The 14,266-nt window shown below is 32.4% G+C and overlaps 1 protein-coding gene across 1 annotated transcript; it reads right to left on the bottom strand.

The window, feature by feature from the left end:
- Positions 1-4,130: 4,130 nt before the first annotated feature.
- Positions 4,131-5,993, bottom strand: LOC123662684 (piggyBac transposable element-derived protein 4-like). Its single transcript, XM_045597488.1, has one exon. It carries the CDS (start codon positions 5,991-5,993, stop codon positions 4,131-4,133), a length of 1,863 nt encoding a protein of 620 aa, XP_045453444.1.
- Between the last annotated feature and the right edge of the window lie 8,273 nt (positions 5,994-14,266).

The following is a 14,266-nucleotide window of genomic DNA, read 5'->3' as shown; positions in this document are numbered from 1 at the left end:
TTATATATATTAAGATATACAGCACTGTCATTCTCAAATAACTCAATTTGTCAAGACAAGCGTCCGTCAACGTAGGGAATTCCTAACATAATTGAGATTTGAGATCAATCTTTTAAAATAAATAAATTTAATATTTAGAGAAAACTGAGAAAGGTTTTAATAAATGTAATTTATTGAGCAATATAATAAATCTGTCTTCGAATTTTATAAACTACTTGATTCTTATTTCCCTGGCTGCTAGTAAAAATTTTAACTACAAGGAATTAAGCAATATCTTAATGTGTTTGGTTGTATATATTAATTGTGTTATTAATACAACTAGGCATACTTTTTCTTTCTCTATACTTTTTTTTGTCATTTTAAAACTTATTTTAATATTACAACTAAGATAGTTCGTTTCTTTTCTCTTTATATGCAGATGCATTACATAAACTTTAAGCGAAATATATCAAGATTTACTCCCAACATGTGGAATCTCAAGCCAGCCGAAGGTCCCACCCCCAGCCGGCTACCCTACCTTAGGAACTCTTAACCGGACCAGTCTACCGTCTGCAGATCGGGGACACTGGGGCCAGGAGCGTCCCACTTCCGAGCTAGGCTGGCCTGACCTCCAACGCCCGCGTGCAACGGCGTTGGAGTGTATAGATATTTACCGTGCTTAGCATTTTGTTACTGTATTGTGTGTGTTTCCATCTTTAATATTACATATTATTTACTAACTCTTATATAATTGATTACAATGTACAACAGTCGAAAGTCGAAACACTCTCGTAATTAATATTTAGTATGAAACTTATTCTTTTTAATCCTAAAAAAAATATTGAGTAACTATCCATTTTCTCCTGAATTAGTCCAAATGAAACGAATTCATTTAGAACAATTTGTAAAACAAAACGTTGCGATTTAAATCGATAAAACACGCAAGATATTTCGTTTCGTCTTTATAAAATTTGCCAATATTTTTCAAGTTTAAAATACAAAGAAGTACAAACGAAATTAGACTTTAAATAGTACGACTGTGGATTCTTATTTGCTAAGATAGAATTTAAGCGTGAAATATTCTAGGGTAAATAACTCTTTATGAAATTTTACGTATCCGTTTTTGATTTCAGCGTACGTGCTATCATGTGAGAAGCGATATCAAAATATTTTTGGAAAAATATTAGCTTTATATCCGACGTTCTTTGCATTCGAATCGCGTTTAAATAAGGCAAAAGTATGGATATTCCCCTGGCGTTCTCATTCATTGAGAAATTTTTCTTTTTTTCCCCTCACATTGACAAGTGTAACATTATTCAGACTCTTATCGTTATTTATGGTTGAATTCTATAGGTGTGTTTTTTGTGAAACGAGCTTAAGCTGTTATGTTACCGTAAGTATTTACGTGTAATGTAAATTTTTATGTTTCAGCCATTAGCATTCCATTGCTGGGCCTGTGCCTCTTTCTCCACGTAGGAGAAGGACCAGAGCTTAATCTAACACGCTTTTGATTTTTGTTATTCACGGATCTATTTCGTTACTTGGATTAATTAATTAATTTATTTATTTATTTATTTAAGCGTACTAACAATATTCATATTTTTACATTGATATAAACACATTAGGTATACAGTAAGATCCTTAATAAATATATCAATAACTAGCATGCATAACGTTCAATTTTTTTTCAGCTTGCAGAACACAAAATAAAACTTAATTACTTAAAAAAAGGATTACAAAAGAGAATAGCAATAAAGAAAAAAAACTATATTATTTGTGAAAGTGAACAATAAGTTTCCTTTTAAATATATTATAAGGATAAATTAATTGGAGATAATTTTTTTATTTTCGTAATATCATTGAAATGAGTGTTACTATATAAGAGTGACTTTAAAAAAATTAGTTTTTAAATGGATTCTTAAGTATTAAAAAATTAATTAATAAAAAATAAATAATAAAATAATAATTAAATCATAGTTTTGATTTATTTTCTAGAGCAGTGATTTTATTACAATTTATTACAATTTTTAAGATTTTATTTCTTGAAAAAAGGGTAAAAAGGTTTAGCTAAAATATTTTTAAGAATTATTTCTATAATATTATAAATTCAATAACGCTTTTTATATAATATAATTACAATGACTGGAAAACTACGCACTTGATTAGTTTTGAAAGGTGTAAGATCTTTACAGTATCATATAATTATGTAAATTAATCATTAAATTTTAGGGGTTTCTTTACAAAATACGATAAAAAGGGATTCTTATGCGATAATTTAGTTCTGCCTGACTGTTTGTTTTGAATTACATAGATTTCACGTAATATTGTTAAAAAAATACATTGATTAATATTTGGACGTGTCTTTCCGTAAAATTGTTGTTAGTCTGTATGCCCGCAATAGACATAATCTGAATCGGATGTGCTTCAACGTAGGCAAAACATTTTTAGTTTTAATTTCAAAATAAATTCTGAATATTCCTTTCTTTCTTTGATCCGCTTTATAAAACATTGAAAGTAGGTAATTTTTTCATTTCTAAGACAAATCTAAAGCTAAGTTTGTATAGCTTTAATTAATAGTACATGTAATATTATCTATATCCTAAATAACTCGATTGTGATTTATTTGTAATACCAAATAATGCTACACAATACAAACGATGGCGTTGTTTCTAAGACGATTTATATAATATTGTGTAATACATTTAATTATGTCTGTTTTGTGATAAAAATACTGAAGCAAACGTTTATGTTCGCAATTTATTATTCGATTACAATTAGTTATCGTGGTTGTTACTATTAGTACAAATGCCAATATCATTTTTTATTCATTTTGCTATTTCTTTTGATATTGTACGAAGTTAAATATGGCTGTTATTACAATATGGTATCGTTATAAGCTTTAAACGTATTTCTGCTGTGAAATATTTGTTAATATATTGTGATAAAATTATTATTCTAAAGTGCCAATGTGCCCATTGTTATAGTTGGCAATAACTTCTACTGTAACATTATTTGGATGATTGCTGCCCGAGTCTGGGTGTGATAATATGTGAATCTGTATGTATATATTTCTATTAAAAATACATAAGTATTCTTACTGTTTTCTAACCTAATGCCTGTGTTTGAACACGGCATTAGTTACCTAACTTAGGAACAGACGACCGTGTGTATATATTAAACATATTTACTTATTTATTCTTTGGTTATAACTAGTTTTAATAGTGTACAATAATTATGACTATATAATATTAAGGGTAACTAATAGAGGGGTAGATTTGTTGCCGGTCCTGCTAGACATGGCGTCGTCGGGATTGTTCAGAGGTGAGCCGGACAGTCCCCATGGAGGAGAAGTCTGGTTTTTTCTGCAGATCCGGGACCCTCCAATTAAAGCGGCTGAAGGCTCCCGCAGGGGTTTTGGTCGGTAGTGCACCCCCAAGTGCTGAAGCCGATATAGACGACTAGGAATGCCTACCCGGGCATCCTGGATATCACTCATAAATGGGTTCCCCTGCGATACCAAAAAAGGGTAGATATGTTAATACCTAAATAGTGGTATTTAAGTTTTTAAATGTGTTCCTAATTAAGTAATAATTTTTTTTTATATCTATTTGTATTTCGGCGTACATTAAGAATAAATAAAATAAATAAATATTAATTTGTAAAAAATCAACACCAGCTTTGCTTTATATATTTAAATTATTTGTTCTTATTTATGTTCGATTTTTGTTTATACTAGTAATAAAAAGAGCGGACTGAGAAAACTTGTTTGTATTAACCTTTAAGTACTGAGGTGGTGTAGTCAAATCATAAATTGTGACGTGACGTCTCTCAGACGGTTATTTAAATAATTAAAATGAGTTTTTGCTATTCACTTGAATCCACATTATTTAATTGCAATATGATCCGTTTATTATTAATTTACTAAGGAAGTGTAAAAAACAACAATTTTTTCATATGAGTTCAACATTTATTAGGTACTAATCAAACAACTAATATTTCGCTCTCTTAGAAACATAGTATTTATAATCAGGCTGTATTAAATTATTTTGTACTTTTTTTGGCAAATTTCTTATAATTTAACATCAGTCTTTATCGTAGTATTGCCTAAGTAATCATTACTTCTCTAATCAATAAAAATATAAAAAAAAAAATTACTTATTGTCTGCACATTCCACGCATACTGTTTTTGAACATCCGAGACAGATAGCCTTGCGACATTCGATGCAGCTGTACTTAGTACGTCTTTTGAGTCTTGATGGACAAATTTTACATGTTTTTCTCGCTGCTTCTGTATCTTCAGGGGCAGTTATTTCAGGTTCTGGTGGTTTATCTGTACCTAGTACGCGTGATATTGTCAATCGCAGCTCTCTTGGTAAACGATTATTATACACTCGACGTTTTAGGTGTGGTAAGACCAAACTGCGAGCAAGATCCTGGAGAAACTGAGCTCTAGAAATATTAGGAACGGCAGTGCAGGTCTTGTACAGAGCATAGGCATTGACTCCACTCAAGTCCAAGACTCTAAAAAAAATAGCGAGAGGCCAACGTCGGGTTCTACGACTTGATGAATAATTCGAACATTTTTTATCGATTTCGTCAACACCCCCTTTTGTTTTATTATAATCCATTATAATTTCCGGCTTTTTTGTTAGTGGATCCAATTGCTTTGTGTGGTGCATAGAAGATATTAATAACACTGCTTTTGACTTTTTGGGGACGTAAGACACAATAGTGAAGTCTTTCGTGAAGCCGTGTAGCGACGATTCAGGCGAACGAGTTTTAGATGCTTGAAATTCAGGTGGGATGTGTCTTTTATTTTTTTTCAGTGTTCCAACGTAAGTGAGACCCCTATCTTTTAACCGTTCCATCAATTCTATGGAGCTAAACCAATTGTCAGCTGTAATATTTCTATTGGTTTTTTCAAAATCCTTACACAAACGTAATACAGACTGAGTTGGGATGGCAAGCTTTCTCTCGGTTTCTGGTAGTCCTAGCCCATCAGAGTCTTTTCCGTGGTAGATGTATGCATTATGTACATAAAAGGTTTCTGCGTCACAAACAACTAAAATTTTTAGGCCATACTTGGCCGGCTTTTTGGGCATATAAATAATAAATTTACATCTGCCTCTAAATGGAACTAGCATCTCATCTACACATAAGTATGCTCCGGGAGTATATGCTTTCTTGCAATTGGCAATGAACAGCCCAAAAATTTCTGAAATTGCAGCCAATGGGTCCGTTTCAAGGCGTTGTGATCTACTGTTACTGTCATCGAAACGAATGTAGTTTAGGAGGGTGAGAAATCGGAATTGAGACATTACGCAGCGAAAAATTTCACGCCCGGAACCATCAGTAGCAAAAATGCATTTGGTATTTTCGTGATTTGATTTGAAAACTGAGGTATAAAATAATAAACCCAAGAAAGCTTTCATTTCTTCGCGATCGGTTGGTCTAAGTTCAACTTTGTCTGGATTTTTGTACTTTGTGCAAACCTGTGAAAGTTTTTGATTAGTACAAGTAACAATTGTATCAATCATTTTCGTGTCAAATAGCTCAAGCCATAAAGATTCCGAGTCGATGAATGTTTTGGGTTGACGTGGTGGAATATCAACAATATTGTGACTTGCTGTACGACTTGATCTGTTAACAGGTTCTTCAGATGACCACTTGTACCCATTTTTTCCGTAATAATACTTTTGATTACCAGATAAAATTGAAATAGGACTCGTAGTTTCGGATCTTGAAGTTCGGTTGACATCAACAAGAGGCACACTGGTCGGTCTAGTTTGTAGCTGATTCTCATGCTCTTGTTCGTCTTCTGACTGTTCGGATTCGGTTTCGTGATCAGATTGCAAGAAGAAGTCTGGGTCTGCCTGATCATCGTCAACGTCGCTAAAATCACCCTCCGTTTCCTTTTCTAACCAAGTTTGTAGAGTATTTTCGAAGTCCTCACTAGTAACTGCAACCACTCTTCTTCTTTTGGGACAATTTTTTGAAGTATTTGGTTGATCCATCTAAAAAATAGCATCAATAATGAGGTGACGTCTAATAGACACTTAGAAAGATATACACTAATAATGACCTGACGTCTAACAGACCCGAAACATTAATACTGACCTTACGTCTCAGAGACACTGCGCAGCCCCACAGCCGAACGTGTTGATGCGCCGCTTGCGAGCGCTCGACTGACCAATCGTCACATTCAATCCGTAAGCTACAGGGAAGGGCGCGGGGGTAACTTTAAAGGCGTCGAAATAAGGCTCATATTTGTTTTGTCACCGTCTGTGAGACACCCACGTCAGTACTTAAAGGTTAAAATAACAATTTCACGGTATAGTTTTTTATTATCGAAGAATTCTTTAATCAATGTTGCAATCTGCGTTGCTTCGTTAACAACGCACACAACTAGCAAAGGTTTGTCTGAAATAAGGACGATACCTTTTAAATATTTTTTACTTATTAATTTTATATTCATTATGTATCATGCGGAACGAGTCTAGCAAAGTTGTTCGTCTATTTAAACAAAATTAAATTTAACTATAGTTTAAAAAAACTAAAAAATCACGCTTTTATAGCTAATCTTAGACTTTATATTTTAGTAGTAGAATAATCGAACAATAAATCATAATTAATTACTTCAAAATGAAATTATAATAAAATTTAAGTTATTAACAGAATATTTTAATTCAGAGTAAAAAACGTGGCTACATACATGGCGGCATACAACTCAAGCTAATAAAAGCGTGGTAAAAAGGGCTAGGATTTCTTTTTACGTGGAACGTAGTCTATAACACCTATAGAAACCCCCATTCGAAGGAAAGCAGTTAGAAGTCGAACGGTCGATATAAAATATTTAATTTATTCTCTTAACATACTACTCATATTCAAATATTCATACGTAACGAATTACGGCACACTTCCGTGAGTCAATGCCAGGCTTTTCTGAAATTTACTCTTTTTGGCAGAATACCAGTTATTACTTAACTTCTTGCTATTTGGCAGAAGCGTAAATGTGTAAGACAAAAGATTCGAAAAAAGCGAAAAATATTAAAATAAACAAATGTTAAAATGTAATTGAATAAATTAAATTCAAAAAGGAATAGTAGTATGATACAATTTTAATTTGTTGCTTTTCTTCTTAATATTCATCATACGAAATCTATAAAGAGTCTTAGTGTCATGGATATTAGTTGGACGTCTAAATTATGAAGACGGATAGAACTTTCTTGAATTTTAATCTATCAGAATTAAATTAATTCGTGTGTTCTAAAAAAAATGTTGATTTGGATCAAACTTTACGATTTTTTGGCATGTTAAATTAACTGAATTAATCCGGACTTAAAACGTATTTTTGCTCACCCCAAATGACTTGTAGGTACATATCTTACTCTGAAATAGGTATACTATTACAGAATATTTCAATAAAAGGGGTATAAAAAAGAAAAAAGAAAAATAAAGTAGCTAGTAAGTAGCTAGATGTTTCAAATGAAGTATTGAATTCTACCAAAAAAAAATTTAAAATACAAAAGAAACATTTCAACTGTTTATAGAAACACTCCGTGCGTTGGGATAATGTTTTAAGTCTTATTTACTGCGGGTGTTTTGTTACGTATAACATCAATCTTTTTAACAAACCCATCTTTGATTACACAATGTCATGTTTTCCGCCCTTAGCATGTTCGTGTTTTCATCAATCATGCTTTTCAGACGTATCTTGTCATATACCGCCACACTCAAAGAGCTTCATACTGATAGCGTCATAGCAGCGTACTAGCCATGTATTAAAATATACATTATCACATCCATACATAGTGTTGCATTTGGTGTAGAGTGTCATTGGTGTTTCAACTAATCTTATGATTAGTTGAAAATGCTTATTTTGTTTTAGATATGTTCTAAGAGAACCAATCTTCTATAAGAATCATGGAAGATGAAACCTGAACCAGTTATTTTTTTTTCTTCAGCTGCCTCTTCACGGAAACGCATTTAGTGTAATTTACTCTTTAGCTGTTATAGCGATTGTCTTTTACAGTCTGAAAAAATACCATATTTTTACGTACTAAAGTATAAATTTGTTTAAATTTATTTTGAATCGTTAAATGTTGCCTGTTAATGCGGCGTCAAAATTCAGCTGAAATTCAAGTGCTTTTTATTAGATCTGTTTTATTTTAAGCTGGTCAATTATTTTAAAAATAGATTAATTTTAGTAATCTAGTACTTTTCCATAATTTTTTTTGCTAATACGTTTTCTGTACTAATATTTTATTTACATACTGTGCTACCAATTGTTCGATTTTTCTCGTCGAATTTAAGTATTTTACGTGGATAAGTACCTCTTATATTTCAAAACCTATGTAGGTTACTTTAGTATCAGCCACAGAACAGATAGAAAAAAAGATTGGTAGATAAATCTTTAAAATATATTCAGTATAATGAATAAGCGAGTTTTCATTACATCATAATTCTATAGTGAACAGAAGCTTTAATTTTGTCATTTTTGTTTTTTTTTTGTATTCATTTCGATATATTGATATCTAAGTGTCGTTATTGATATCAACATTTAATATTAATTGAGAATTTTACGTGTTCTCTCATCGGGAACATCCACAAGGTTCAACGGAATCATTCACACTAAAAATTAATATTTCTACAAATAAAGATAGACACTCAGGGTTCGTTTCTGTTATGCTATGTTCAGTCATCGTCATCAAATAATTCTGAATAGCTCATAGCCACACATTGTATTTGCTTAGCATGAAAATTGCGTTTAATGATAGTATAATTTAATTGCCCACATATTCAAATTTATCAACAAGGCATATATTATGCATTATTTTATCATATTCTTGTAAATGTTCAACTAATCTCATATATTTAACATATTTTCATTGTAAAATGTTTCAAAGGACCTTTAAAACGTTTGCGCAATAACTTTCACGAGCCCTTTTTGAACGGTTTCGCGACAAAAGCTTCGACAAAAGGTAAAGCTTTGTCGTTTGTATAAGCTCGTTAGGAAATCTTCTTCGGCTTTTGTGTTGTTTGACTGTTTACAATGTTTGTTAGCATATTTTTGTTACATTTTTGCACCTGGTCACAACAAAGTTCAAATAATGTTTGTAGTTTCGTAGTTAGTATTTTTGGAAACGTAAATACTGTAACCGTAATATTTTTAAATAAATGTCTCTATTTTTATGGCTGATATCATCATTACAGCCTATACAGTCCACTGCTGGACATAGTCCTCTACAAGTTTACGCCAAAAATAACATGAACTCATGTGTGTATATTGCCCATAGTCACCACGCTGGGCAGGCGGGTTGGTGACCGCACCAGCATATAATTTAAAAAAAGGAATATTCGAAGTACTGTTATTATCGGAGCGCCATAAAACAACCGAATTCTATTATATTATTTTTTATTATTCGAAACAAAAAATTATAATTAAATATAAAGATATATCTTTATATCATTTTAATTTATTTGTTATTTTTAAATAATGACTTATAAATTATAACAAAATTATTATATACATAAATCCGTCTGTAACCATTTTTTACTTTTCGTTATTGATACACTGTTAATGCGAATAATTTATATTGCAGGAAAAATGTCAAAAGGAAAGTAGGTACGTATACATTATAGAAAATGAAATATTGCGTAGCAATATTCAAGCTATTTATCTTAGCGGAAGAGTGTATTTATACGTTTCCCCCTATCACAAAAATACTTTATTCTTAATTTGACATTCATTATTTTATATACAATACAATACAAATATACTTTATTGTACAACCAGAAAAAATACATGTAACATAAAAGAAAAAGAAACAAGCAAGAAAAAAATAATAATAATAATAACATTTACTTCGTTCATGAAATAATGTACATCATTTTATTGTGTGTTACCGACGCGGCGTTTTATTAATTTTTTCATTTACTAACTTATCTTGTATGTAATTATGTAATAAATCTAACGTAAATATTTCCTAAAAACTCGCTTGAGTATATTTCAAAGAAATCAGAATTTTAGAATATGCAAACAATTTTTTTAAATCTTTTTCGTTGACCTGAGCCGATATTATTAATTTTTCTGTCTTGTGTCTGATCATAAAAATCTGTGGAAACAATCTCAAATTGTCGATGTATTGCCATTTTTTTATTAGTGTTGCTTTCGTTGTTATTGAAACAATATTAAGGTTACTTTAGTTTTTTTTTCTTAATTTCCGATTTTCTTAATTTAAAACCGGGATGTCAGAGAGAGACCCGACTAAACTAATATATGTAAGGAAAATTATCATTTTTATTCCTTACATAACGTTTCTCAATCCCTATTAACAGTTAAAATAACATTTAAATAATCACAATGTATAAAAAATCAATAGTATAATAATAATTACTCAAAACCATAAAAGGTTAATTCAGTTAATATAATGAATAGCAGAAAATACATTGATAATGAAAATGATTGATGAGTTTTCATTAAATACCGTTGAGTACGGCTACTCGTAACAAGGTGTAATTGATTGATAGTTGCAACGAACTGTATTCAATGCTCCATCAAATTTTGTATTCATTTGTATAATATAAATTGATTACGAAAAGCTGATCTTTTTGTCATTATTTATATAATTTAACAATTTTATTATGCTTAAATATAACGGGCTATGATTAGCCTTCTCGGAGGGGACTTGTCACTGCCTAGCGTCATCACCGCGATGCTCGGCGACGACAAGTCCTGGACGGCGATGGTCTCCTTCTGCGAGATAGTAATGTCCCAGAAGGAGAACGACGAGCGAATGAGAGAGGAGGCCACCGACGAGGCATCCTTCCGCAGGCGACGAACGGGGGTGCGTAGGAGGCGCTACTTATTGCGCCTCCAGTAATTCCCCTGTGCTCGTGTCGGGCCGGGATGGGAACCCGGTCCTGCTAGACATGGCCTCGTCGTGATTATTCAGAGGTGAGCCGGATAGTCCCCATGAAGGAGAAGTCTGGCCTTTTCGCCGAGGCCAGCCGGTCGCTGGAGGGATCCTGTTGCCTGCAGATCCTCCAATTAAAGCGGCTGAAGGCTCCCGCAGGGGTTTGGTCGGTATTGCACCCCCAAGTGCTGAAGCCGACATACGGTCTAGGATTGCCTACCCGGGCGTCCTGGATATCACCCGTAAATGGGTTCCCCTGCGATAAAAAAAAGGCTATGATTAGCCGGTTGGCGCAGTTTGTAATGCTTTCTGCTCTGCGGGTTGCGAGTTCGATTCCCGCCTGAGTATGAATGTAATATTTGTATTTTTATACGTATTATTTCAATGTATTTTTGTAGAAAAAATATTTAGTTATAACAATCGGCTGTTACCTATAAAACAAGCATTTAGTTGCTTACCTTAGTAACAAATACAAATTAATAAATATCATATAACATACACACACGGTCGTCTGTCCCTATGGTAAGCAACTTAATGCTTGTGTTACAACGGGCTAGTCTAAGTAACAGAAGACCCTGACAGACCCCCCCTTTTCCTATATTTTTTTTTCTATATTTATTTATTTTCAATTGTTTCCTGTTTATATTTATTATAGAAATGTGTGTAGTGTTCTTGTGCCTAGAAAAAAAATCATCCCAATTCACTTAAAAAGGAATGATTACATATAAAAATTATAACCGGTAAACTTACAACTGCTTAAATTAAATCGAAAAAAATACAGATATAATAAAATAAAATAAACGTATCATTCGACTTTTTCTTTAATTTCATTTGATTTATCTTCCTTTGTTAAAAACTAAGAATAACAATTATTTACTTGCAATATATTACATTATGGAGTTATAAACATCTCTTTATTATTCTCACAAACAAGTTCTTCAACTGTAAAACATTTTGCGAAGATAAAAAGAATGTCTTTTTTAAAATTCTGAATCGTATTTTTCTTGAGACATGAAATCTTTTACAAAACTGAGCCAGCTTAAGCATCCGTCCGACTGAGAAGTCACGTGAGCCGTTGCATTATAAAGTCAAACTAAGCCAGTGTTTGCATCGTTTATCAACCTTCTACACTTACGAAATCCCTTAATGTGACTGTTTGTTTATACATAAAATGCTGGTGCCATTTTATTTCTCACAGCACATACTTCTTGGCTTCACCTGTTTTTGTATTTCAAAATAATGCTACGCTACGATAAATGGTTGCTTTGTAGCTTTATGATCTGTTAATGCAGTTCACTGTCACGGGTTTGGTTCTCGCGCGAGTTAAACATTTTGACATGGGTATATTTGTCGTGATGTAAGTGTTTTGATGTGTACGGTTTTCCAGGAAAAAATACGACAGTCCCATTAAGGGCATTGAGTGTAAGATGTTTATGATCTATATCAGTGTCGTAAGTTATCTGTGTAACGTTGTTGTGCGTACATTATACATAGTTTGGTTAGTTCACGTCTTCGTACAATAGCAAGAGATTTATATCAATTATGCTCCATGTATTTTCACTCCAACTCTGAAGCTGAAGTCCGATCTCTAGGACATACCGATAGGGCGACGATCCATCTTTAGCCTTATTAGAGGACATTCATATATTTACAATTTTGTCTCTGTAGCCTGTTCCTCTACATATTGATAAATAAATATAAATATTTAATAATTTTACATTATATAACGGATTTGTAATACAAGTAGTATATTTGTAATTACAAACAAATAAAAAAAAAGAACAGAGGAACACGAAAACAAGTTGCTCATTACGTTTTATATTTTCCGAAGAAACAGGAGCATTTACTCTCAAAATGCCCGAAGAAAACTTAAATGCAGAAATTTAATCAAAAGAATCTGAAAGACGTAACCAGCTTTCGTTTACTTTTTAAATGATTTACTTGAATGAATTTGTTTAAGCTTGTTAAAGAACAATTTTTAGTTTTCTACGCTAAGCTAAGAAGGTAGTTCAGTTGAACGTATTACTTTAAATTTGTTTAAGAAATCCACTAAAAGTTTCATGTCTAAATTTAAATATTTATTTTACGTTTATAGTACGTTACGAGCAAAGTACAATGTTAGTTATCAACTAAATAAAACGATACGCTTACGAGAATACTCACTCACTTCAGCCTATTGCAGTCCACTGCTGAACATAGGCCTCCCAAGTTCGCGCCACACACCCCGGTTTTTCGCAATCCTCATCCAGCCTACACCGGCAATCTTACGTAGATCGTCGGTCTAACGGGCCGGAGGACGTCCCACACTGCGTTTGCCAAGACGCGGTCTCCACTCCAGGACCCATCTACTCCAACGGCCATCGGTCCTACGACACAGATGACCAGCCCACTGCCATTTCAACTTGCTAATTCTGTGAGCTATGTCGGTTAATTTCGTTCTCTCGCGGATAGTCTCATTTCTAATCCTATCTTTGAGAGAAACCCCAAGCATAGCCCGTTCCATTGCACGATTGATTACGAGAATACTACTATATAATAATGTTAAATTAGTTTAAAAATCAAGATCACATATAAATATCCTTAAATTATTTTTAAAAAATAATGTTAATTTAATATTTTTATAGCTTAACACGGATAAAAGCCGATCTTTTTTGTCAGTAATAAATTAAATATTCCAAATGTAAGTGAGAGGCTACATAAAGTTCATTGAGATAAAGTGTTTTAGTTCATAAACATAAAAAAGATATTATATTTATTTTAAAGAATTTTAGCCATAGATGGTATTATTTGTCATCCGGCTTTCATCACTGAGCGTCTAATATACGTCTGAATTTCAAAAGCTGCTAAAAATTCAATGAAAATCTATTACAATTTAGTTTTTGTATTATTTCTACTACTTTTTAAATCACTTTAAATTTAAGCTCCTTTAGCAGCCTTCAAACAATTTATTATCAGGAAATTAGTGAAAGCTTTTATAGCAGCTAAGCCCACATGAGTCAGCGCGTGCTTATCAAGCAAAAAGGCTTACTAGGTAACATATTGCAAGATAATCTCATTTGGAAATCATTTAGCTCAGTAGCAAGATAAATTAAGGTTGGTGTTTGTAGTTCAATTCTAGGATAATAATTTGTAGAAATTAATCTTTAGTCAAACTCGTACTATCAAAACAATTATCTTGTAGGTCGCAGACACTCAATGTCACACAGCTTATCTATAAAAATAAATAAAATTTGAGTGTCTGCTTGTAATATTAAACTAACCACTTTTTACTAAATACATGGATGTATACATAATACATATATCAAAATAACATTTTTCCAATTTTTGTCTGTTTGTCTGTCTGTTTGTTCCGGCTAACTCTGAAACGGCTG

Source organism: Melitaea cinxia, chromosome 19 (genome assembly GCF_905220565.1).
Source record: "Melitaea cinxia chromosome 19, ilMelCinx1.1, whole genome shotgun sequence".
In the NCBI taxonomy this organism is placed as follows: Eukaryota; Metazoa; Arthropoda; class Insecta; order Lepidoptera; family Nymphalidae; genus Melitaea; species Melitaea cinxia.
The sequence above is the reverse complement of the archived record's forward strand: the minus strand, read 5'-3'. Positions and strand labels throughout refer to the sequence as shown.

What these genes read in the sequence shown, in the direction of transcription:
- LOC123662684 (XM_045597488.1), bottom strand. Translation starts at nt 5,993, where the DNA reads ATGGATCAACCAAATACTTCAAAAAATTGTCCCAAAAGAAGAAGAGTG.